Source organism: Tachyglossus aculeatus, chromosome 16, assembly GCF_015852505.1.
Source record: "Tachyglossus aculeatus isolate mTacAcu1 chromosome 16, mTacAcu1.pri, whole genome shotgun sequence".
NCBI classification, from domain to species: Eukaryota; Metazoa; Chordata; class Mammalia; order Monotremata; family Tachyglossidae; genus Tachyglossus; species Tachyglossus aculeatus.
Window position 1 is genome coordinate 17,778,036 of NC_052081.1, and position 25,684 is coordinate 17,803,719.

General features: G+C 51.2%; 1 protein-coding gene across 3 annotated transcripts; it reads left to right on the forward strand.

Annotated features, from left to right (window-relative positions):
- The first annotated feature begins 33 nt into the window (after positions 1–33).
- Positions 34–24,446, forward strand: RO60 (Ro60, Y RNA binding protein). 3 transcript variants are annotated; one of them, XM_038757651.1, is made up of 9 exons: positions 34–123; positions 4,993–5,598; positions 11,166–11,386; positions 14,165–14,311; positions 15,308–15,445; positions 18,077–18,193; positions 19,311–19,424; positions 21,586–21,732; positions 22,762–24,446. In XM_038757651.1, the coding sequence occupies exons 2-9, from the start codon at positions 5,013–5,015 to the stop codon at positions 22,912–22,914; spliced, it is 1,623 nt and encodes a 540-aa protein (XP_038613579.1). In that variant the 5' UTR covers positions 34–123; positions 4,993–5,012; the 3' UTR covers positions 22,915–24,446. The 3 variants fall into 3 exon arrangements, with proteins under 3 accessions (XP_038613579.1, XP_038613581.1, XP_038613580.1); XM_038757652.1 differs by lacking the exon at positions 34–123 and adding an exon at positions 3,953–4,097; XM_038757653.1 differs by lacking the exon at positions 4,993–5,598 and having other exon boundaries at positions 46–123.
- The last annotated feature ends 1,238 nt before the right edge of the window (positions 24,447–25,684 follow it).

Genomic DNA, 25,684 nt, shown 5'->3' on the forward strand with positions numbered 1-25,684 from the left:
GGCGGGGCGCACGCGCGCACACACACACACACACACACGGACACACACAGACATCCGGGGCCTCCCCGCCCGACGCCTAGAAGCGGGGGGACGGCTCGGCCGCCGGGCCTCCCGTCAGGCGCGGTGAGTAGCCCCCTCCCGCCTTCCCTTCCTCCCTCTCCATCTTCCGTTCGTCGGTCGCCGTCTCCGCCCCCTGCCTGCCGGTCGGCCCAAGCGCGCACACACACACACACACACTCTTCCCCAGTCCGCAGCCCGCGGGGCCCGGCCGTGGGCCCCGTGCCGGCCCCGCGCTGAGGATGCCGGGACGGGCCTTGGCCAGAGTTTAGGTGTCTGATTGGGCCCCGCGCTGAGGATGCCGGGACGGGCCTTGGCCGGAGTCTGGCCCCGCGCGGAGGATGCCGGGACGGGCCTTGGGCAGAGTTTAGGTGCCTGAATGGGCCCCGCGCGGAGGATGCCGGGACGGGCCTTGGCCGGAGTTTTGGTGCCTGACTGGGCCCCGCGCGGAGGATGCCGGGACGGGCCTTGGCCGGAGTTTTGGTGCCTGACTGGGCCCCGCGCGGAGGATGCCGGGACGGGCCTTGGCCGGAGTCTGGCCCCGCGCGGAGGATGCCGGGACGGGCCTTGGGCAGAGTTTAGGTGCCTGAATGGGCCCCGCGCGGAGGATGCCGGGACGGGCCTTGGCCGGAGTTTTGGTGCCTGACTGGGCCCCGCGCGGAGGATGCCGGGACGGGCCTTGGCCGGAGTTTGGTCCTTCGTGCCCGGCTGGGCTCCGCGCGGAGGATGCCGGGACGGGCCTTGGCCGGAGTTTGGCCCCTCGCGGAGGATGTCGGGACGGGCCTTGGCCGGAGTTTGGCCCCTCGCGGAGGATGCCGGGACGGGCCTTGGCTTGAGTTTGGCCCCGCGCGGAGGATGCCGGGACGGGCCTTGGCCGAAGTTTGGCTCTTCGTGCTCGGCTGGGCCCCGCGCGGAGGATGCCGGGACGGGCCTTGGCCGGAGTTTGCCCCTCGCGGAGGATGCCGGGACGGGCCTTGGCTTGAGTTTGGCCCCGCGCGGAGGATGCCGGGACGGGCCTTGGCCGGAGTTTTGCCCCGCGCGGAGGACGCCGGAACGGGCCTTGGCCGGAGTTTGGCCCCGCGCGGAGGATGCCGGGACGGGCCTTGGCCGGAGTTTGGCGCTTCGTGCCCGAGTGGGCCCCGCGCGGAGGATTCCGGGACGGGCCTCGGCTGGAGTTTGGCCCCGCGCGGAGGATGCCGGGACGGGCCTTGGGCAGAGTTTGGCCCCGCGCGGAGGATGCCGGGACGGGCCTTGGCCGGAGTTTTGGTGCCTGACTGGGCCCCGCGCGGAGGATGCCGGGACGGGCCTTGGCCGGAGTCTGGCCCCGCGCGGAGGATGCCGGGACGGGCCTTGGCCGGAGTTTTGGTGCCCGACTGGGCCCCGCGCGGAGGATGACGGGACGGGCCTTGGCCAGAGTTTGGCCCCGTGCGGAGGATGCCGGGACGGGCCTCGGCCGGAGTTTGGCGCTTCATGCCTGACTGGGCCCCGCGCGGAGGATGCCGGGACGGGCCTCGGCCGGAGTTTGGCCCCGCGCGGAGGATGCCGGGACGGGCCTTGGCCGGAGTTTTGGTGCCTGACTGGGCCCCGCGCGGAGGATGCCGGGACGGGCCTTGGCCAAAGCTTGGCGCTTCGTGCCCGAGTGGGCCCCGCGCGGAGGATAGCAGTAATAATAATAACAATGATGGGATTTGCTAAGCACTTACTATGTGCAGTGCACTGTTCTAAGCGCTGGGGAGGTTACAAGGTGATCAGGTTGTCCCACGGGGGGCTCACAGTCTGAATCCCCGTCTTGCAGATGAGGTAACTGAGGCACAGAGAAGTGAAGTGACTCGCCCGAAGTCACACAGCTGACTGTTGGCGGAGCCGGGATTTGAACCCCCGACCTCTGGCTCCAAAGCCCGGGCTCTTCCCACCGAGCCACGCCGCTTCTCTGGCCTTGGCCAGAGTTTGGCCTCTCGTGCCCGAGTGGGCCCCGCACGGAGGATGCCGGGACGGGCCTTGGCCGGAGTTTGGCTCTTCGTGCCCGGCTGGGCCCCGCGCGGAGGATAATGATAATAGTAACAATGATGGGATTTGCTAAGCGCTTACTATGTGCAAAGCACTGTTCTAAGCGCCGAGGAGGTTACAAGGTGTTCAGGTTGTCCCACGGGGGGCTCACAGTTTTAATCTCCATTTTGCAGATGAGGGAACTGAGGCACAGATAAGTGAAGTCATCAATCATCAATGGTATTTATGGAGCGCTTACTGTGTGCAGAGCACTGTACTAAGCGCTTAAAGTGCTTAGTACTCAGTGACTCGCCCAGAGTCGCACAGCTGACTGTTGGCGGAGCCGGGATTTGAACCCCTGACCTCTGGCTCCAAAGCCCGGGCCCTTCCCACCGAGCCACGCCGCTTCTCTGGCCTTGGCCAGAGTTTGGCCTCTCATGACCGAGTGGGCCCCGCACGGAGGACCGGGACGGGCCTTGGCCGGAGTTTGGCTCTTCGTGCCCGGCTGGGCCCCACGCGTAGGGTAATAATAATAATAATAACAATGATGGGATTTGCTAAGCGCTTACTATGTGCAAAGCACTGTTCTAAGCGCCGAGGAGGTTACAAGGTGTTCAGGTTGTCCCACAGGGGGCTCACAGTTTTAATCTCCATTTTGCAGATGAGGGAACTGAGGCACAGAGAAGTGAAGTCATCAATCATCAGTGGTATTTATGGAGCGCTTACTGTGTGCAGAGCACTGTACTAAGCGCTTAAAGTGCTTAGTGCTCAGTGACTCACCCAGAGTCGCACAGCTGACTGTTGGCGGAGCCGGGATTTGAACCCCTGACCTCTGGCTCCAAAGCCCGGGCTCTTCCCACCGAGCCACGCCGCTTCTCTGGCCTTGGCCAGAGTTTGGCCTCTCGTGCCCGAGTGGGCTCCACACGGAGGATGCCAGGCAAGCCCTGACCAGAGTTTTAGACTGTGAGCCCACTGTTGGGTAGGGACCGTCTCTATATGTTGCCAACTTGGACTTCCCAAGCGCTTAGTACAGTGCTCTGCACACGGTAAGCGCTCAATAAATGCGATTGATTGATTGGTGGCCGCTGGCTCGCCCTTCTTTCCCAGCCTCGTCCTCATTGCCCCCCGGCGAGGCCCAGGACCCCCTCCACGCTCCCCTCCTCTTTTCCCCTCCCACGGCCCGTGCTACCGTCATCCCCCACGGTTACGGCCCAGCCTGACCGTTTCCACTGTTTCACTTCCTCAAGCGGAGACGGGCGGGAGTGGGAGCAATGAGAATAATAATGACTGTGGCATTTGTTAAGCGCTTACTATGTGCCAAGCACTCTTCTAAGCGCCAGGAGAGATACCAGGTAATCAGGTTGTCATTCATTCATTCATTCAATCATATTTATTGAGCGCTTACTGTGTGCAGAGCACTGTACTAAGCACTTGGGAAGTACAAGTTGGCAACATATAGAAACGGTCCCTACCCAACAGCAGGCTCACAGTCTAGAAATGATTGATGGGCCACTCTGGCATCTCTCCAGAAGCCCCATTGTGATCATGGGCTTTGGATCAGAGCCCGGGCTTTGGAGTCAGAGGTCATGGGTTCAAATCCCGGCTCCGCCACATGGGGCTCGCAGTCTTTGATCCCCATTTTCCAGATGAGGTGACTGAGGCCCGGAGAAGTTAAGTGATTTGCCCAAGGTCACACAGCTGATTAGTGACAGTCGGGATTAGAACCCATGACCGGCCCGCGCTCCTTCCACTGAGCCACGCTGACGAGCCGCCGGACACGGGCGACGACCCCGGCCCCTAAAGGCACCCAGACCGTCGGCGGGGGGGTCGGCCAACCGGGGAGGCCGGGCCGTCTCCCAAAACGGTGGTGGGGAACGACGACGCCGTTTTCCCCGTAGACGTAGTCCTGGGGCTAGCCGCCCGACGAGGGGAGAATCACGCATCCTCTTCGGAAATCCCCAAAGACCGAGACGGCGGAAAAGGGTTTATTGGCCCCGGACTAAACGTTCTCCGGGACGAATTCAAAAAGCGCTCAGCACGGGGCCCTGCGGCCGGTAAGCGCCTAAGAAATACGACCGAATGAAAAGAAGGCCCCGTCTGCCCTCAGAGGTTTCACCGCCTAAGACTGGGAAAATTCTTGCCAAACCCACTCCCGTGGGCGGTTTGCCGACGTCCGCCAGCTGCTCCTCCAAATGGCTGCAAATCACTAATAAATATTGGCGCCGGTACTAGCCCATTTAAACGTGAATTTGAGCCAGAGGGAACAAAATGAGCGAATAGACCGTATTAACGGGCTGCAGATAGAGGCCTATTCTTAGAAATGATAATATTCGTGGCAGACTGCTTCCTGAGGCGAGGTCAGATGCAGCATTTTTACCGTCACAACCGTCTGGAAGGTTGTTAATCACCGATGAACGCCGGAGGTGCGTTGATGTGTTTTACGTCGAGTCGGGGGCACGTCTCTCAACTCTGCCACATCGTGCTTCCCCACACGCTTAGCACAGTCCGCTGCATTGGGTCAGGCTCCCCAGTAGCAAAGCCACCCTTTTCTGCACCAGAGGGAAAGTGGGCATTTTGTCCTGCCCTGCTGACTTTTCCCGGTGATCCTGGCCTCTCCCTCCCTCCGTCTCGTTTTTCTGTGGCATTTGGTCAGTGCCGCTGCTGCCCGACACACGGGAGTTTTGACTTGTAGCAGATTGCCTGCCTTAACTAGCCACTGGCCAAGCTGGGAACGGAATGGGCGGGCCTCTGCTAGACTCTCCCTCCCATAGTCGGGACTGGCAGAGTACTGGAAACTCTGCAGGTGCGACCTTGAGAGGGGAACTTAAATATTATTATTATTATCACGGTCAATAAGCGGTTGACGTGGATTGCCCGATCGGCCGAAAGCCCCTCGCGGGCAGGCAGGTTTGTGTCCTGCGCGTGGTAACGTGTGACTGTCCTCGACAGGCTCCCCGCAGGAGAGGGAAATGGAGGAGGCGGCGGCGCCGGGCCAGACGCAGCCCCTGAACGCCCAGCAGATAGCCAACTCCGAAGGCGGCTACGTGTGGCAGGTGACGGACATGACCCGGCTGCACCGCTTCCTGTGCTTCGGCTCGGAGGGCGGCACGTACTACATCAAGGAGCAGAAGCTGGGCCTGGAGAACGCCGAGGCCCTCACCCGCCTGATCGAGGACGGGCGCGGAGGCCAGGTCATCCGGGAGATCGAGGCCTTCAGCCAGGAGGGCCGGGCGGCCAAGCAGGAGCCGCTGCTGTTCGCCCTGGCGCTCTGCTCCCAGTGCCCCGACGTGCCCACCAAGCAGGCGGCCTTCCGGGCCGTCCCGGCGGTCTGCCGCATCCCCACCCACCTGTTCGCCTTCGTCCAGTTCAAGAAGGACCTGAGGGCCGGCATGAAGTGCGGCATGTGGGGCCGGGCCCTGCGGAAGGCCGTGGCCGACTGGTATCGCGCCAAGAGCGGGCCGGCCCTGGCCCTGGCCGTCACCAAGTACAAGCAGCGCCACGGCTGGTCCCACCGAGACCTCCTGAGGCTCTCCCACCTCAAGCCCGCTAGCGAAGGTGAGGGGGCCCGCTCGGATTCATCGGCCGCTCGCTGGGGTGCCGACCACGCGGGAGAGTCCGGGGTGACGATACGACGGGCGCGTTCCCCCGCCCGCGGCGAGCTGGAGCTCTAGAGGCGAGCGTGGCCCGGCGGCCGAGAGTATCTGCGAAGCGCTGCCCGGGTGCGGAGCGCTGTGCTAAGCGCTTGGAAGGGCCCGGGACGGCAGGCGCGGTCCCTGGCTTAAATAGTACCGGGGAACCGCCCTACACGTGGGCGATTTTACCCCAAAAGCCGCACCGGGCGGCGGATGTTCCCCCCGGGGCCCACTGTGAGTTTAGGCTGACTGCGGGCAAGTCAGGCCTGGGGAGGAAGAAGAAGCATAATAATAATAATCATGGCATTTGTTAAGCGCTTACTACGTGCAAAGCACTGTTCTGGGGGGGGATACCGTGTGATCAAGTTGCCCCACAAATTGGAGAAAGAATTACGTGGTAAAAGGGGAGAAACTGGAGGTTTCAGAGAGAGAAGGAAGGAATGATAATGGCATTTGTTAAGCGCTTACTACGTGCAAAGCACGGTTCTAAGCGCTGAGGGGGATACCGTGTGATCGAGTTGCCCCACAGATTGGAGAAAGAATTACGTGGTAAAAGGGGAGAAACTGGAGGTTTCAGAGAGAGAAGGAAGGAATGATAATGGCATTTGTTAAGCGCTTACTACGTGCAAAGCACGGTTCTAAGCGCTGAGGGGGATACAGTGTGATCGAGTTGCCCCATAAATTGGAGAAAGAATTACGTGGTAAAAGGGGAGAAACTGGAGGTTTCAGAGAGAGGAGGAAGGAATAATAATGGCATTTGTTAAGCGCTTACTACGTGCAAAGCACGGTTCTAAGCGCTGAGGGGGATACAGTGTGATCAAGTTGCCCCACAAATTGGAGAAAGAATTACGTGGTAAAAGGGGAGAAACTGGAGGTTTCAGAGAGAGAAGGAAGGAATAATAAGGGCATTTGTTAAGCGCTTACTACGTGCAAAGCACGGTTCTAAGCGCTGGGGGGGATACCGCGTGATCGAGTTGCCCCACAAATTGGAGAAAGAATTATGTGGTAAAAGGGGAGAAACTGGAGGTTTCAGAGAGAGAAGGAAGGAATGATAATGACATTTGTTAAGCGCTTACTACGTGCAAAGCACGGTTCTAAGCGCTGAGGGGGATACAGTGTGATCAAGTTGCCCCACAAATTGGAGAAAGAATTACGTGGTAAAAGGGGAGAAACTGGAGGTTTCAGAGAGAGAAGGAAGGAATAATAAGGGCATTTGTTAAGCGCTTACTATGTGCAAAGCGCGGTTCTAAGCGCTGAGGGGGATACAATGTGATCGAGTTGCCCCACAAATTGGAGAAAGAATTACGTAGTAAAAGGGGAGAAACTGGAGGTTTCAGAGAGAGAAGGAAGGAATAATAAGGGCATTTGTTAAGCGCTTACTACGTGCAAAGCACGGTTCTAAGTGCTGAGGGGGATACAGTGTGATTAAGTAGTCCCACGTAGGGCTCACAGTCTTAATCCCCATTTTTACAGATGGGGTAACTGAGGCTCAGAGAAGTTAAGTGACTTGCCCAAGGTTACACAGCAGGGCTTGTGGTGGAATCGGAATTCGAACCCACGACCTCTGACTCCAAAGCCCGGGCTTACTCACTGTTCTAAGCAAGTTGGGTTGGACACCGTCCCTGTCCCACATGGGGCTCACAGTCTTCATCCCCACTTTACAGATGAGGTCACCGAGGCCCAGAGAAGTGAAGCGCCTTGCCCAGGGTTACCCAGCAGACACGTGGCGGACCCAGGATTAGGACCCAAGACCCTCCGACTCTAGATGGGCCGGTGCTCTATCCACTAAGCCGCACTGCGATAATCGGGTCGGACCCCAGTCCCTGCCCCGTGTGGGGCTCGCGGTCTTCACCCCCATTTTCCAGATGGGGGAACTGAGGCCCAGAGAAGTTAAGTGACTTGTTCCAAGTCGCGCAGCAGACAAGTGACAGAGACGAGATTAGTACCCACATCCTGTGACTCCCAAACCCGCGCTCTCGCCGACCCATTTTACGTGGCTAGGGCGTCTGGGCGGGGAGGAGGACCTGGGTTCTGTTCCCAGCTCCGCCACTCCTCCGCTGTGGGACCTTGGGCAAGTCGCTTCACTGCTCTGTGCCTCAGTTCCCTCATTGGTAAAATGAGGGTTAAGACTGTGAGCCCACTGTTGGGTAGGGACTGCCTCTATATGTTGCCAATTTGTACTTCCCAAGCGCTTAGTACGGTGCTCTGCACATAGTAAGCGCTCAATAAATACGATTGATGATGAGGATGATGACTGTGAGCCCCATGTGGGACAGGGACAGTGTCCAACCTGATTCGCTTAGATCTACCCCAGCGCTTAGTACGATGCCTGGCACATGGAGTGTGCTTTATAGATGCCATTAAAAGAAAACAACCCAAAAAGCACCTGGTCGAATTTAGCCGGAGCCCAAATCAGGCCGGTTTGAAGATCTGATCGGCGGTGGCGTCCCTCCTCTAGAATAAGGCGGTGGCGTTTCTGCAGAAGCCACGTGCTCGGCTTCCCTTCCCTCGCACCTGTACAAGGGCAAGTCTCTTCACTGCTCTGGGCCTCAGTTTCCTCAACCGTAAAGGGGGGACGAAGACTGGGAGCCCCGCGTGGGACGGGAACCTTCCCCCACCCGATCGGCTTGGATCTCCCCTAGAAACAGCAGGCGATGTGCAGATACAGATAATATAATATGCATCATATATATCACTGTAAATCCCCCCTCCGCAACAAAAAAAAATCACAGGAATTCAGGAAACTAAAAATTCCTATATCCTTACTATGGGGAAAAAAAAACCCCAGACTTTTGTAATGATGAACTGACCGACTAGTTTAATCAAAAGCCGGAGTTAGAGTTCCATCTGCATGCACCTGAGCTTTCTTTTGTTTTCTTTCTGAAAACTGGAAGGGAACTGAGATTATTTAGCCTAGTTGTTTCCAGCCACAGTTGAATACTGGGTCCGCAAGAGTTTCATCTGAAGTCGCCCCCCTCCTCTCTCAGAGCATTTGCCAGCAAATCCCGATGGGAATGGAAAGATTAATTACAGCCGGAATGAGAGCCAAATCCTTTCATTCAGGCAAATCCTCAGAGTTTTAGATTCACACTAATTAGGTATTGAAAATATTGCCGTTAAGAGTAAACAGAAAGTGTTAAGGTTGATCCGGTGTGGTTCATCTTTGTGTACAGGGACTTTAACGTCTCTCTCTCTCTAGAGAGGTACGACAGATCCCGATTCCCGGGAGTACCGATATAATAATTACCTGTGGCAATTTTGAAACCTTGGTCCCCCAGAATTGAACATCGCCGAACACCCTGAGCCCCATGTGGGGCAAGGATTGGGTCCGACCTGATTAGCGGGTATTTACCCCAACACTTAAAATAGTGCTCGGCACGGAGTAAGCGCAGTTCAGATGGCTTTTGAAGATGGAAAACGTTTCGTAGCAGAGATTCCCGGAGAAGCAGCGTGGCTTAGCAGATAAGGCTCGGGCCTGGGTGCCAGAAGGACACGGGTTCTAATCCCGGCCCCACCACACGCCTGCTGTGGGACCGGGGGCCCGTCGTGTACCTCATCTGTAAAATGAGGATTGAGACTGGGAGTCCCACGTGGGACGGGGACGGTGTCCAACCTGGTGACCTTGTATCACCCCAGAACTTAGAACAGTGCTTAGCACTTAACGGGTACTGTTGTTGTTGTTATTATTCACCTTAGCTCGAAATCGGGTCAGGGCTGAGGAAAGGGTTATTGGTTAAGGGAGGCGGGAATCATATTGGTAATGTCTGCTTTAGACTGTGAGCCCACTGTTGGGTAGGAGCTGTCTCTATATGTTGCCAATTTGTACTTCCCAAGCGCTTAGTACAGTGCTCTGCACACAGTAAGCGCTCAATAAATCCGATTGATTGATTGCTAAACTGTAAGTTCTTGGAGGGGCAGGGACCGTGTCTTCCCACTGTATTGGGTGGTAGTCTCCCAAGCATTAGTTCAGTACCCTGCACACAGTTAATGTTCAGAAGGTGCTATTCATTCATTCAGTCGTATTTGTTTATTCATTCATTCAGTCAGTCGTATTTATTGAGCGCTTCCTGTGTGCAGAGCACCGTCCTAAGCGCTTGGGAAGTCCAAGTCGGCCACATAGAGAGACGGTCCCTACCCAACAGCGGGCTCACAGTCTAGAAGGGGGAGACAGACAACAAAACAAAACATATTAACCAAATAAAATAAATATAATAAATTAAATGTGTACAAGTAAAATAGAGTAATAAATATTCATTCATTCAGTCGTATTTATTGAGCGCTTACTGTGTGCAGAACACCATCCTAAGCGCTTGGGAAGTCCAAGTCGGCCAGATAGAGAGACGGTCCCTACCCAACAGCGGGCTCACAGTCTAGAAGGGGGAGACAGACAACAAAACAAAACATATGAACAAAATAAAATAAATAGAATAAATGTGTACAAGTAAAATAGAGTAATAAATATTCATTCATTCAGTCGTGTTTATTGAGCGCTTACTGTGTGCAGAACACCGTCCTAAGAGCTTGGGAAGTCCAAGTCGGCCACATAGAGAGACGGTCCCTACCCAACAGCGGGCTCACAGTCTAGAAGGGGGAGACAGACAACAAAACAGAACATGTTAACGAAATAAAATAAATAGAATAAGTATGTACAAGTAAAATAAATAGAGTAATAAATATGTACAAACATGTATACATATATCCCCGGGCCGGGACAAGTAAAATAAATAAATAGAGTAATAAATATGTACAAGCATATATACATATATCCCCGGGCTGGGCTGGGGCTGCGGTGCTTTGGGCGGGGGTGTCCTGCTGCGTGCAGAACAGTGTACTAAGTGCTCAGAAAGTAAAGTTCAGCAACGAATAGAGACAATCCCTACCCAACGGGCTCACTGTCTAGAAGGGTGGACAGACATCAAAACAAGTAAACAGGCAACAGTAGCATCAATATAAATATCAATAGTATTTCTCGAGTGCCTGCTATGTGCAGAGCACTGACTACAGCTCCCTCCCAACCTTGGAAAAAATGCAATAAGAGAGACAGTCCCGTCCCTTGAGGAATTCACAGTACAATAATAATAATAATAATAACGCTGTTTGTTAAGCGCTTACTATTCGCCAGGCACTGTGCTAAACACTGATATAATGGGACATTAAAATATGATTTCCTATGTAACGAAGCATCAAAGCAAAATCATACCTTCATTTTTACAGGTCCGTCAGTCCTCTGCCTGAATCTTGGACGATGGCAGCGCCTTTTCTCTAATTTAGCTCTGAATTCAGTGAAAACTCACCAGAATGTGTCAGATTTGAAGGGACTAATAGGTATGAATGTAGTCAGCCGTTAAAGAAAGGTATTTTTGGTTGATTTTAAACCAGATAGATGGTAACTACTTGGGTATAGATGTTGATTGAAGGGCGTTAGCCTAGTCTCTTGCGAGCCCAAATTGTCTCACCTGCCTTTTTTGCTATCTTTGTATTCCCTGGAAGGCCTCGCTTTGTTGACGAAGTACATTACGAAGGGCTGGAAGGAGGTTCAGGAGATGTATAAAGACAAAGCCCTTTCAGCGGAGACCGAAAAACTCTTCCAATATCTGGAGGCTGTGGAGAGGGTGAAGCACACCAAGGATGAACTGGAAGTCATTCATCTGATAGAAGAGCATAGATTAGTGAGGGAACATCTTTTGACTAACCACCTGAAATCTAAAGAGGTGAGTCGTCTTCTGCGGTTAACGGCCTGGAAAACGTCGCTCGAGTTTTGAAACAGACTCCGGTGACGTGCATACCTTAGATGGTTCATCTGGCGGGCTGTACCCGGGGGAGGGAAGTGCCATTTCTGCAACCGATTCACTCTGCCTGTGTGGAAAGTTAAACCTCCGAAGGTTCGGAAAGCTCTGAACCAGACCGAGGCCCGGAACGTGATTTGGCTCGAAAGCGGTGGCTTGTAGGAGCCTCAGCGACTGGAGTCCGTGCAGACTTTTCCAGAAATTAATCTCCGGCCGTTGCCTTCTGCATCGAAACGGAAGGAGACGGCCCCCTTAATCAGGGGCCGCTCTAAGGCCTGGCTTTTCCCACCTCCGTATCACCCCCATTCCCGTCCTTGTTCCTGCTGCCCTGGGGTCCTAGTGGGTTGGAGAGATCACCGGTCCTGGTCCTCTGTGGGTCATGCCCCCTTCCCCCTCCCTCACCGCCGTAGAAGGCGATTTCTCTAAAATGCCGAGCTCCGGTGGGAGCGTCGGCTCCCGGGCTGTTATTCTGCTGAGCTAGCCCAAAGAAATCATCCTGGAAGGAAACACGGAGGAAGCATCTCGGGGAGCGGCCAGGCCTAATCTATCCCTCGGTCGGATTTATCGAGCACTTCTCGCGTATGTGCGGAGCACCGTACTCTGCCCTTGGGAGAGCACCCCGGAACAGAGTCGGTAGACACGTCCCCCGCCCACAGAGAGCTTCCAGTCTCGAGGGGACCGAAGGCCGAATTCGGGCCCCGGAAGGCTCTGGACGCCTGGAGGGAGGACAAAGCGTGGGAGGTGGTGGGCTGGAGCTGCGGATTGGGATCGCCCGTTGGTGGGAGCGGAGCTAGGCTCCGGGCTTCTGGGAAGCAGCAGGCCGAGATGCAACCTCCTGGTGCCGATCAAACCTTGGGGGAAGGAGAGACCCTCCCCGTTAGCTTTGCTCCTGACGCTGCCCAGGCCGATCCCGGGCTTGGGGAGATGGGCGACCCACCCAAGTTGGCATAAGCCCGGCGTGGGCTGACCACGACCACCATCCCGGCCACGGCAGCCTGCCACCCTCAAACCTTCCCCGGAACGACAGCTACAACAACGGCATCAGATGAAATTGATCCTTTTGTTTGTGGTATTTGTTAAGGCGCTTACTATGTGCAAGCACTCTTCGAAGCGCCAGGGTAGATACAAGTTGATTGGGTCGGACCCGGTCCCTGTCCCTCGTGGGGCTCACGGTCTAAGCAGCAGGGAGAACGGGTTTTTAAGTCCCCATTTTACAGGGGGAGGAAACTGAAGCAGAGAAGAGTGAAGTGGCTTGCCCAAGGTCACACAGCAAGCAATCGACAGAGCCGGGATTAGAACCCATGTCCTCCGACTCTTAGGCCCCTGCTTCTTCCAGTAGGCCAAGCAGATCTGTTTCTGGTAGGACCCACGGAATTCTTGTCTCCACCAGAAAACCCGGGATCCAGAATCCCAGTGCCATAGCCTTTTCCTTCCTTCCTTCCTTCCTTCCTTCCTTCCTTCCTTCCTTCCTTCCTTCCTTCCTTCCTTCCTTCCTTCCTTCCTTCCTTCCTTCCTTCCTTCCTTCCTTCCTTCCTTCCTTCCTTCCTTCCTTCCTTCCTTCCTTCCTTCCTTCCTTCCTTCCTTCCTTCCTTCCTTCCTTCCTTCCTTCCTTCCTTCCTTCCTTCCTTCCTTCCTTCCTTCCTTCCTTCCTTCCTTCCTTCCTTCCTTCCTTCCTTCCTTCCTTCCTTCCTTCCTTCCTTCCTTCCTTCCTTCCTTCCTTCCTTCCTTCCTTCCTTCCTTCCTTCCTTCCTTCCTTCCTTCCTTCCTTCCTTCCTTCCTTCCTTCCTTCCTTCCTTCCTTCCTTCCTTCCTTCCTTCCTTCCTTCCTTCCTTCCTTCCTTCCTTCCTTCCTTCCTTCCTTCCTTCCTTCCTTCCTTCCTTCCTTCCTTCCTTCCTTCCTTCCTTCCTTCCTTCCTTCCTTCCTTCCTTCCTTCCTTCCTTCCTTCCTTCCTTCCTTCCTTCCTTCCTTCCTTCCTTCCTCTCTTTTTCTCTTTCTTTCTCTCTTTCTCTCTTTCCTTTCTTTCTCTCTTTCCTTTCTTTCTTTCTTTCTTTCTTTCTTTCTTTCTTTCTTTCTTTCTTTCTTTCTTTCTTTCTTTCTTCTTCCTTCCTTCCTTCCTTCCTTCCTTCCTTCCTTCCTTCCTTCCTTCCTTCCTTCCTTCCTTCCTTTCTTTCTGTTTCTTTCTCTCCTTTTCTCTTTCTTTCTCTCTTTCTCTCTTTCCTTTCTTTCTTTCTCTCTTTCCTTTCTTTCTTCCTTCCTTCCTTCCTCCCTCCCTCCCTCCCTCCCTCCCTTCCCTCCTTCCTTCCTTCCCTCCTTCCCTCCTTCCCTCCTCCCTTCCTTCCTTCCTTCCTTCCTTCCTTCCTCCCTCCCTCCCTCCCTCCCTCCCTCCCTCCCTCCCTCCTTCCTTCCTTCCTTCCTTCCTTCCTTCCTTCCTTCCTTCCTTCCTTCCTTTCTTTCTGTTTCTTTCTCTCTTTTTCTCTTTCTTTCTCTCTTTCCTTTCTTTCTTTCTTTTTCTCTCTCTCTCTTTCTTTCTTCCTTCCTTCCTTCCTTCCTTCCTCCCTCCCTCCCTCCCTTCCTTCCTTCTTTCTTCTTTCTTTCTTCCTCTCTCTCCTTCTCTCTCTCTCACACACACACACCTGATGACAATGGATAATTTGGCCTTTTGACACTGTTTTTTGGTGTCCACCTTTTCTGTTGCACACACAGGTATGGAAGGCTTTGCTTCAGGAGATGCCCCTTACTGCCTTACTGAGGAATCTAGGGAAGATGACTGCTAATTCAGTCCTCCAGCCGGGAAACTCCGAAGTCTCGTTAGTCTGTGAGAGGTTGTGCGATGAAAAACTGTTGAAGAAGGTACCTATTTCTACTGATTTTGTCCTTAGGCTTCTTAACTGAAAATGCATCGTGCAGTTTTTTGAAGTCGGTACAATTAAGAGGCGAACAGTTGGTATTTTCGGCGGGGGGTGGAGTACTTACAAAATATTGAAGTATCTTTTGAAATTTTAATGCATCATTTAAATGGACTTCTTTTTATTATAGTCAATTACTTAATTTATAATGTGGATACCATCCATCAGTGGTGCATATTTTATTTTTAATGGTGTTTAAAGAACTTACAATGTGCTAGGCACTGTACTAAACCCCAGGGTAGATAGAAGGTAATCAGGTTGGACCCAGTCAGTGTCCCATATGGGGCACACAGTGTTTATCCCCATTTTTCAGATGAGGTAAGTGACTTTCCAATGGTCACAGAGCAGACAAATGGCGGAGCCGGGAATAGAACCCAGGTCCTTCTGACTCCCAGTCCTGTGCTCTGCTCACTAGGCCATGCTACCTCATTTGTGTTTGACATTTTTGTGTGTGTATGTGTGTGGAAAATTAAAATTTGAAGTCATCAATGGTATTTAATAATAATAATGATGGCATTTATTAAGCGCTTACTCTGTGCAAAGCACCGTTCTAAGCGCTGGGGAGGTTACAAGGTGATCAGATTGTCCCACGGCGGGGGTCACAGTCTTAATCACCATTTTACAGATGAGGTCACTGAGGCACAGAGATGTTAAGTGACTTGCCCAAAGTCACACAGCTGACAGTTGGCGGAGCCGGGATTCGAATCCATGAATTCTGACTCCAAAGCCCGTGCTCTTTCCACTGAGCCATGTATTTTTTGAGCACTTACTGTGTGCGGAGCACTGAACTAAACGTTCGTGAGAGTAGAACACAAAAGAGTGGCAGATACGTACCCGTCCCACAGCGAGCTTACATTCGGGAAGGGGAGGCGGTCATTAATGTTAAATACATAATTTACCATATAACATTTTTAATTTTTTTTTTTAATCCCACTTGAAGGCTCGGATCCATCCATTCCATGTCTTGGTGGCTTTAGAAACGTACAAAACGGGGCACGGGATCCGAGGAAAGCTGAAGTGGCAACCGGATAAGGATATTTTAGAAGCTCTTGATGCTGCGTTTTATAAGACTTTTCAGGTAAGGATCTGATTTCTTTTGAATGCCAGCTTAGCCGGATCACAAAGGGTCAGGAGTCTGTATGATTGGACTGCTCCAAGAAAAATGTAAAATTATCCACCCCCACCCCCCCTCCAAAAAAAAAAGTGAATCCATGATGGGTAACCCCAACCTGAGTCTCTTTCATGATCTCCAGGGAAATTCTAAAACGAATGGAATTAATTAATTCAGTCAATTGTGTCTATTGAGCGCTTACGGTGTGCAAAGCACTGCACTAAGCACTTGGGAGAGTACACTATAATAATAGATACGTTCCCCGCCCACGACGATCATTCCAAATTCTGTCTCCATTTCCTTGGGAATCAGAGGTCATGGGTTCTAATCCTGGCTCTGCCACTTCATCATCATCATCGTCGTCAATCGTATTTGTTGAGCGCTTACTGTGTGCAGAGCACTGTACTAAGCGCTTGGGAAGTACACGTTGGCAGCATATAGAGACAGTCCCTACCCAACAGTGGGCTCACAGTCTAAAAGGGGGAGACAGAACAAAACCGAACATACTAACAAAATAAAATCAATAGAATAGATATGTACAAGTAAAATAAATAGAGTAATAAATATGTACAAACATATATACATATATACAGGTGCTGTGGGGAAGGGAAGGAGGTAAGATGGGGGGATGGAGAGGGGGGTTCAAATCCCAACTCTGCCAATTGTCAGCTGTGTGACTTTAGGCAAGTCGCTTCGCTTCTCTGGGCCTCAGTTCCCTCATCTGGCAAATGGGGTTTAAGACTTTGAGCCCCACACAGGACAGCCTGACTACGCCGGCACTTGGAACGGTGCTTGGCACATAGTAGGCGCTTAACAAACACCATGATTATCATTATTATTATTATTATTATTATTAATTCCTCCAGTCTCTTCAAGACCCAGCAGTGGAGTTGTTGTACACTCACCATAGCTCTTATTTCATACACCCTCACAAAGGTTCTGGGAAATAGAAGGTGAAAATGTCACCGTCATTTTATAGGTAGGGGAAAAGACGTACCTTCCATAGGAATTTCAACTGGGACCCTGTTCTGGGCTTTAATTTACAGATGAAACAGCAAGATTCACGTGGTCCGTCCCGGAGTGGCCCCCTCGGGTAAAAATAAGAACTCATCGCTCCCGCCGCAAGCGAAGGTCCAAATACTGACATAAAGTAACACTTCAGTTTCAGTTCAGGCATATTTATTGAGCGCCTACCGCGTGCAGAGCACTGCGTGGCTCAGTGGAAAGAGCCCGGGTTTGGGAGTCAGGTCGTGGGTTTGAATCCCGGCTCTGCCGTTGGTTCAGCTGTGTGACTTTGGGCAAGTCACTTCTCTGTGCCTCAGTTACCTCATCTGGAAAATGGGGATTCAGACGGTGAGCCCCCCCCGTGGGACAACCTGGTGATGATGATGATGGTATTTGTTAAGCGCTTACTATGTGCAAAGCACTGTTCTAAGCGCTGGGGGGGAACAAGACGATCAAGTTGTCCCACGTGGGGCTCACGTCTTCATCCCCATTTTACAGATGAGGGAACTGAGGCTCTGGGAAGTTAAGTGACTTGCCCAAGGTCACACAGCAGACAGGTGGCAGAGTCGGGATTCGAACCCATGACCTCTGACTCCCAAAGCCCGTGTTCTTGCCACTGAGCTACGCTGCTTCTCAGCGGTGATACCTGGTCACCTGGTTATCCCCCCCCCCAGTGCTTAGAGCAGTGCTTTGCACATAGTAAGCGCTTAACAAATATTATTATTATTATTACTAAGCACTTGGGAGAGTTCAGTTCAAACGTAAACAGACACATTCCCTGCCCGCAGCGAGCGTACGGTCTAGAGGACGAACTTCCATCCTTGATTTTACCCCCGTACCCCTGACGCATTTTCCAACCTTGCAAGTGCACCGGTTGATGTGGAGTGAGACTGTAAGCCCGTTGCGGGCAGGGCAGGTGTCTATTTATTGCTACAGGGAACTCTTCCCAAGTGCCTAGTACAGGGCTCCGCACACAGTCGGCGCTCAATAAGTACGACCGAAGGAATTAAATTGAAGATGACGAGGCTGAAGCATTCCAGAGCCCCTGGTGTGCTTTGGAAACTACGGGACGCGATGTTGCAGGGTCTGTTCAACGCTTTGAATTTTTTGGTTCCCGTACCAGGCTACTGCTGCCATTAACTTAGAAGAATTCAACCTTAAATTTATGCCTAAATTAATGCAGCGCCTGGCACCTAGTAAGCGCTTCACAAATACCATAATTAGAATTATTAAGCAAGTGGTGAGCGTCACTGTAACTCCAAGGTGAGTAGGCTGGTTTGTATGTTTTGAAAAGGCCTTTAAAAAAAAAAAGTATCTACCGACCTCTTTGAGTTTCAGTGCTATCTCTTGGTGTTTGTTTTATAAAGTTATGTTTTGTTACTTTCCCGTATGGCGGAGTTCAAACAATCCTGCCTTTCTGTCTTGCGAGAAAAAAGCTTATGCAAAGTCTTTACAATTAGAAATTCATTTTATGGTAGGTAGCTTGGTTTTATTACCAAACGTTTTTGTAAAGCTTCAGAGCCATTTCATCCAACGATACGTAACCCTCTTTGGATATTTAGTTTTAATTTCTCCGTCTTTCCTTCCCTTTAGACTGTTGAGCCGACTGGAAAACGATTCCTGCTTGCCATTGATGTTAGCGCTTCCATGAACCAAAGGGTTTTGGGGAGTGTACTGAATGCCAGTACAGTTGCAGCAGCTATGTGCATGGTAAGAGCCCCGGATCATGTGAATGCTCCGTGTCTGTAAGACATTTATTAGAATATTTGGTTTTTTAAAGCATGTAGAATTGTCACTTTTCCCAATTTGGAAAACATTGGGAGATTCCCCCCCCCCAAACCCCTTTGGTCAAATTTTTACTTGTATTTTTTTTTTGACATTTGAAAAATAGTTCCAGAGCCTGGAAATTTGAAACAGTCAGTCCTAAAATGGTGCAAAATGATCCTGTTTCTCTTTCCTTTTGAGTGTGAGAAGGCCTTTTGATAAACACTGAATAAGAATCAAGGTCAACCAAGATTGTTTCATTTTAGGAGAAAACAGGTTAAGGATTAGGGAACTCTACAAGGTCAGCAAAATAAAAACTTTGAGATAGTCACCCTCAAAATGAAAGACAAGAGAGAGGCAAAGTTAATTTTTTTTAGTACAGCGCTCTAAGCGCTTAGTACAGTGCTCTGCACATAGTAAGCGCTCAGTAAATATGATTGATTGATTGATTGATTAGCATGTTGCTGTTGGATGAGATAATACGTTGTGCTGTCTGCTAATTCTGTTGTACGGTAACAATAATTTTGGAACTTGTTAAGCGCTTACTGGGTGCCAAGCACTGCTGTAAGCACTGAGGTAGATACAGGTTAATCTGGTTGGGCACATCCCCATTTTACAGGTGAGGTAACTGAGGCCCGGAGAGGTGATTTGCCCAAGGTCACGGAGCAGACATGTGGTAGAGGTGGGATTAGAACCCAGGTCCTTCTGACTCCCGGGCTCCAGCTGTATCTTACTCGTACCCTCACGGTACTCTCCCAAGCACTTAGTACAGTGCTTTGCACACAGTAAGTGCCCAGTAAATACCGTTGATTGATGACCATCTCGATCTTATCCACCAGAAAGGGTCAGCATTAGCATCGTCGGTATTTATCGAGCGCTTACAGCGTGGAGAGCACGGTCCGTCGGAGTTGGCGGACACGTTCCCTGCCCACAGCGAACTTAGGAACCGTAAAGAAATAAACGGAGGTTCACTCTCCCAAGACTGAGGAGTCCTGACGGCGTGGCTTTTCGCGATGCGAACCCCGCGCCGTGTCCTCATGAGCATTTCAATCCCGTCCCGCAGGTCGTCACCCGGACAGAGGAAGATTCCCACGTGGTGGCTTTTTCAGACGAGATGGTTCCGTGCCCGGTGACGGCTGACATGACACTGCATCAAGTGTTGACCGCTATGGAGGAAGTGCGTCCGCCCGTTTTCTCGTTCTCCCGCTGGGACCGACATCGGGAAAATCCCGAGAGGAGGGCTGCCCGTTTCCCCCACCTGCTTCCCGGCCCCGCTTTGGCCCATCCTCCTGCCGCGACCAAGAGTTGACCCAGAACGTACTTATAATAATAATACTAATGACACCAGTGCTATTTATTAAGCGCTTACTGTGTGCCAGTCACTGTAATAAGCGCTAGGGTGGTGCAAGCAAATCAGATTGGATGCAATCTCTCGTCCCATGTGGGGGTCACGGTCTCGATCCCATTTTGCAGATGAGGGAACTGAGGCCTAGGAAAGTCAAGCGACTTGTCCGAGGTCACGCAGCAAACAAGCGGTGGGGCCGGGATTATTCATTCATCCATTCAGCCATATTTATCGAGCGCTTACTATGTGCAGAGCACTGTTCTAAGCGCGGGGGAGGATACAGAGTGATCCGGTTGTCCCACGTGGGGCTCACAGTCTTCACCCCCGTTTTCCAGATGAGGGAACCGAGGCCCAGAGAAGTGAAGGGACTCGCCCAAAGTCACCCAGCAGACAAGCGGCGGAGGCGGGATTTGACCCCACGAGCTGTGGCTCCCGAGCCCGGGCTCTTGCCCCTGAGCCACGGGATTATCATCATCGACAATCGTATTTATTGAGCGCTTACTGTGTGCAGAGCACTGGACTAAGCGCTTGGGAAGTCCAAGTTGGCAACATATAGAGACAGTCCCTACCCAACAGTGGGCTCACAGTCTAAAAGGGGGAGACGGAGAACAAAACCGAACATACTAACAAAATAAAATAAATAGAATAGATATGTACGAGTAAAATAAATAAATAGAGTCATAAATATGTACAAGCAGGACTTATTTATGACCTATTTAGGATAGAATTTGCGAAGCGCTTCTGTGTGTCCCGCTCCATTCTAAGTGCTGGGGACAGATAGGAATCGAACGGGTCAGGCCAAAGCCGCCTCCCACGTCAGCGTTTAAGGAGGAGGGAGAGCGGGTTTGGACTCCCCATCTTGCCGAGGGGGAAACCGAGGCCCACAGCGGTGAAGCCACCTGCCCGGGGTCACCCGGCGGACGAGCGACGGAGCCGGGAATTTGGTCGCGCGGCAGAGCGGGGCGATGGGCCGCGTGACGGCGGGGAGGAGGTTGTGGAAATGGCGGGCGGCCCCCTGCCCGACAGCGGTCCGCACCGCGGCATCCTGGAAAAACCCTCGCGAAAGGATATAAGCCAGCCCACTTTGGGGTGATGGAATAGCTAAATGAATCCCTAGGGCATTCTCGAGTAAAGAGCCGGTCGTGGGTTTTTTTTCCCTGTTTGTTCGTTCTTAACGGTATTTAAGCGCTTACCGTTTGCCAGGTGCTCTACGAAGCACGGTGGCCGCAGACCCTGCCCTGCATGGGGCTCACAGTCTTACTCCCCTTTTTACAGATGAGGGAACCGAGGCACGGAGAAGTTACGTGGCTTGCCCGAGGCCACACAGCCAAAGGGCGGCGTTTGGATTAAAACCCAGGTCCTCCGACTCTCAGGCTCTTGCTCTTTACGCTCCGTCTCTGTCTTGTATCGCGGTTCTCGGCAGGCACAAACCGATCAGCTTCATTCAGTCGTAATAACCGTGTGCAGAGCACCGTACTAAGCGCTTGGGAGAGTACAATATAACAATAAGCAGACACATCAGACGGATAATTGCTCTCCCCCACTTCAAAACCTTATCTAAGGCATGTCTTCAAGAAGCCTTCCCCGACTAAGCGTTCCTCTCCTCCCACTCCCTTCTGCATCGCTCCTACTTGCCCCTTCGTTCACCCTCCCTCCCAGCCCCACAGCACACACGTATATATCTGAATGTATCTGTCATTTATTTATTTATATTAGTGTCTTTCTCCCCTTCCGGACTGTGAGCTCGTCGTGGGCAGGAATATGTCTGTCTGTTGTTATACTGCGCGCTCTCAAGCTCTTATTACGGTGCTTTGCACTCAGTGAGCGCTCAAGAAATACGATCGAATGAACGAATGAAGATTCCCTGCCCACGACGAGCTTACGGTCTAGAGGGTTTGCAGCTCCGGGACTGGTTATTGTTGGAAAGTAGCTGTATTGTTCCTCCTCAAGATTTTTAAGCTGTCATCTCCGTTTTTTCGCTCCCCGGGTTTAGATTCCGATGGGGGACACCGATTGTTCTCTGCCAATGGTTTGGGCCCAGAAGACCAACACGGCCGCCGATGTCTTTATTGTGTTCACCGATAACGAGACCTTTGCTGGGAATATTCATCCAGCTTCCGCTCTGAGGGACTACAGAAAGGTATATCGGTTAAGTGTTTTGTTTGGGTTTTTTTAAAAAAAAGAAAAAAAAAGAATGCGACACTGTACCGCAAATGTGTGACAAAATAAGAGTTTTGCACAACGTGGATAACTGAGATGAGTATACTAGTAATAATAATTGCGGTACTTGTTAAGCGCTTACTATGTGCCAAGCACTGTTCTAAGCACTGGGGCAGATGCAAATTCAGTACTGTGCTGAAAAGGGGAAAGTTCTTGAACTTGTTCTGAAAATTCCTGAATTTTGAACCCAGTCAGCTTGCCACGCCACCCGTTAGAAAATCCACTGTTTAGGCTTAATAATAAAAATCACATTTGACAGGCCGGCCAAACGCTTGCAAAATTGTTTCCGGGCCTTGGGCTGGATAATCAATCGGTCGGTGCGATTTGTTGAGCACTTAGTCTGTGCGGAGCCCTGTACTACAACTGTTACGAGCTGAGATTTGACGAATTAAATCGGAAGGGTGTATTTTGCAGAACCAGGCAAGCGTTCAGATCATTCAGACTCCTGTAGACCGAAAGCTCGTTTACGGGCAGAGAACGTGACTGCTTATTCTGTTGTACTCTCCCAAGTGCCTAGTACTGTGCCGTGCACATAGTTAACACTCGATGAATGCCATCGACCGATTGATTTCATCTCGAGACGAGTCAGTTGATTCCGTGGTTTTAATAGAATAAATATTCTGCTAAATGCGTTTGCCCCAGATTGACTTGAGCGGATCCGTTCTATTGGAGAGAAGAGGTTTCTCTGGAGAAAATCTGGCTTTACCGGGGAAAAGGAATCTATTCGTTCACAATGGGTTCAGTACAACGAAATTAGAGAGCAGGTGGGTGGAAAGGGAGGACTTGATTTCCAGATCTGGCTGAAGTCAGATTTCTGAGAAACCCATTCGTAATGGTTGTGCGAGTGAGTTGCTCTGGCAAAGCTGTGGTTTTAAAAGGCTTCACGTTGTCTTATATTAACAATATATTGATAGTAACTAGTAGTAATCTTAATGATTTCTCGCTTTAGAAAATGGATATCCCCGCTAAACTGATTGTTTGCGGGATGACGTCGAATGGCTTCACCATCGCGGACCCCGATGACAGAGGCATGTTGGATATGTGCGGCTTCGATACGGGAGCCCTGGATGTCATTCGAAACTTCACCTTAGACGTGATCTAACCCTCCCGCGCTGACATTTCCCGACGAACCCCCGGCCAGCGGTGCACTTGGCTAGAAAGGCCTCCTTCTTAGCTGAGCGGAACAGAAATGAGACAGCATATTATGCACGTGTCTGAAAATTGCCCCTTTTTTGAAAGGGAAAATAAGGTGAAACAGAAGAACTTTTTGCCGTGCTCGGCGTATAGCTAAGAACGGCTATATAGGATGAGGGCTGAACTAGCTAGGGGGGAAACGGATCACACGAAACAGGGCAAACTGCTTTACGTGAGAGAAAACGTGCTCATTTGATAACATTTCATCAAACGTTTTTGGAGAACGATGTTTGTGGTTGACTCTCCGCCACGGGGCAAAGGCGTTCGAATGTTTCGCATCCCGTCAGTTTCGTGACAGACTTGCCAAGAGGCGTTTGAGGGAAAACATTTGGACATCTTGGCATTTGAAGAGGACCCTTCCATTCTTCAGTTTCTAGAGTGCACGTTCTAGACCGTGCAACTGTGATGGAGTGTAAAAATGATCTAAAGGAGAAACACCGAGGAAGAGCGTATAGTGGGGAGGGTTTCTCCGCCCCGAAATAATGCCCATTTATGGTCTTCTGAGATTAGAAATTTAACATTTTGGAGTACCGAAAGAAAGGGCATTTATCCAGTCCGGTGTTCCTAACTAGAATCAACTGCAAATTTCTGAAGCAGAAAAACAGGTGTGTTTGTTCTTTTGTCCGGGGGGAGATGACTTCGAGGCCTATTTCTCTAAGTATAGCACTACCAGCAACGCTGACACGCATATAGTACTCCTGAAGGTAGTCGGTGGCATCTTGGCTTCAAAAATAATCCAGTTTTTCTCTTTGAAAATGATCGAAAGCACTTGCAAGTGATAGGTATCTGGCAAAGCCATTAGCCCAAATAGGTCGGTACCTTCACCTGAACTGGTTTCCGGTGGCGGCGAAACGTTTTGCTCTGGGCTAATTAAATGTTTAAAAAGTTTCTAATGCCGTAGCTTATTGTATCGTACGTCAGCCTTCTGTCCTCTGGTCCACCACGTCCCGGGATCCCACGAGCTGCGTCAGAAGACGCTTGGATCCGATAACGGAACGAGATCATAAAGGAATCTAGGTTCGCAAGAAAACAGCTTTTCTACAGGAGCTGTAACAGCCTATATTGTACATATGTTGTTTAAGAACTGTAATATCACTGACCCGGGGAAAAAACAAATCTTTAGGGAACTGAGTCCTTTTTCATGTAGGAATGTTAAATTTTCTGCCGAGTCCACTTAAGGGGATTATTTTACAAGCGCAAGTGTGATCCTTCGTTCAGAGGAAGCTTGATTCTTGGTCGTAAGAGAAGTTCCTGCCTGAATGCCTAAGACATTCTGGCTACTTGTTTGTCGATTATATCTGAGAGCAGCTTACATTTAAATTGCCTTTTATAAGCATCGTTCTGTGTACTTTTGAGTTTTAATTAAGGATGGGGGCCCAACCCTATTTTACACTGTGTGAAAAGCAAAATAAGTAAATACTACTGATTACTTTTGGGCGAGCAAAGGCGTCGCTTCCTTCATCGGCGGAAATCTTGGAAGTCGAAACGAGGCTCATCTGGAAACTTAAGCGTCCGAAGGCTTGCCGGACCTTTTGCTTCGAAGAAATCGGTCGCGTCTTTCGGTGGCGAGCGGTCCGTGTCTCTGGAACCGCCGGGGAGGTCCAAGACCCTCTCGGAGGAGAGAAACTGAACCGGTAAAAGCAGTGCGGTTTAAACGAGGACAAGAGGTCGGTTTTCATCAACAAGGAGATTCATTTCTCCGGAGATCACGCCTTGAGTCTGCTTCGCAGAGCAGCCGAGGGAAGTTTTTAGCGATGGGAATAAATACCGAAGCTCAGCGAGACAACTCTAGCCCTGGAATTTGGGCGGGTATTAGTCTAGGCCAGCACCTACCTGGGAATTAGGTTTTCCCGCTCGCTCACGGGGCAGAAGTGTGCATGCGTGCGGGCGGATATTTTTCCCCACCTCACCGCCACCGTGGGCAGTTTGTGACCCCGGTTGAGGAGCTATCCGTATCTCTCGGACCGCTACCCCGGGCGACTTTGGGGTTTTACCGCATCTGGATTGTTGATAAATCGAAAACGGCTCACGGATGTTACTTTTACGAGTCTTAACTACAAAGTAGCTAGCGTTTGAGCTGAAAATTTAACCGAGGCGGCTCGTCGGGAGCCGCCGGAGGGTGAAAAGGCTAGGTCTGTAACTGTGTGACAAGTTAACCAGTTGGATTATAACGGAATTTGGTGGTACGGGATAACGGTGTATATCGAGTATGGATACGGCACGTTCAAAACTGGCTGAGCATTAAGTGGGGATTCCAGGCCATATTAGTGAGGCAAAAATGTAGGCTTAGTGGCTAAGCATTAAGTAGGCAGGCAAAACTCAGGCTTTGACTTCACTCCTCCTTTCTTTGTGTCCCTAGACACCCCCTTCTCATCTCTCGGTATCTCAGTTACTACATCTGTTAAAAGACATATTTATAACAAATTCTTAAGCGCATCGCGGGCAGGGAACTCGCCTGCTAATTCCGTTGTACTCTCCCAGGCTCTGCACACAGTAAGCGCTCCATAAACAGCATTGATGATGATAATCAGAATCAGTGAAACAGTACTTGGATAGTAAAGTACTTTGAGACCTGTGGAATCATCTACTGTATATTTTTTTTTATTTTTAAAAAGCTCCACTTGCTAGTTTAGGACAACTATTTTCCAATATCTGGGATGTAAAATGCCGAAGGTTGG

Bases quoted from the DNA above. Each gene is read 5' to 3' on its own strand.
- RO60 (XM_038757651.1), top strand. From the start codon at position 5,013: ATGGAGGAGGCGGCGGCGCCGGGCCAGACGCAGCCCCTGAACGCCCAG. The intron at 11,387-14,164 runs GTGAGTCGTCTT...TTGCACACACAG, and splicing joins ACCACCTGAAATCTAAAGAG to GTATGGAAGGCTTTGCTTCA. The intron at 15,446-18,076 runs GTAAGGATCTGA...CCTTCCCTTTAG, and splicing joins CGTTTTATAAGACTTTTCAG to ACTGTTGAGCCGACTGGAAA.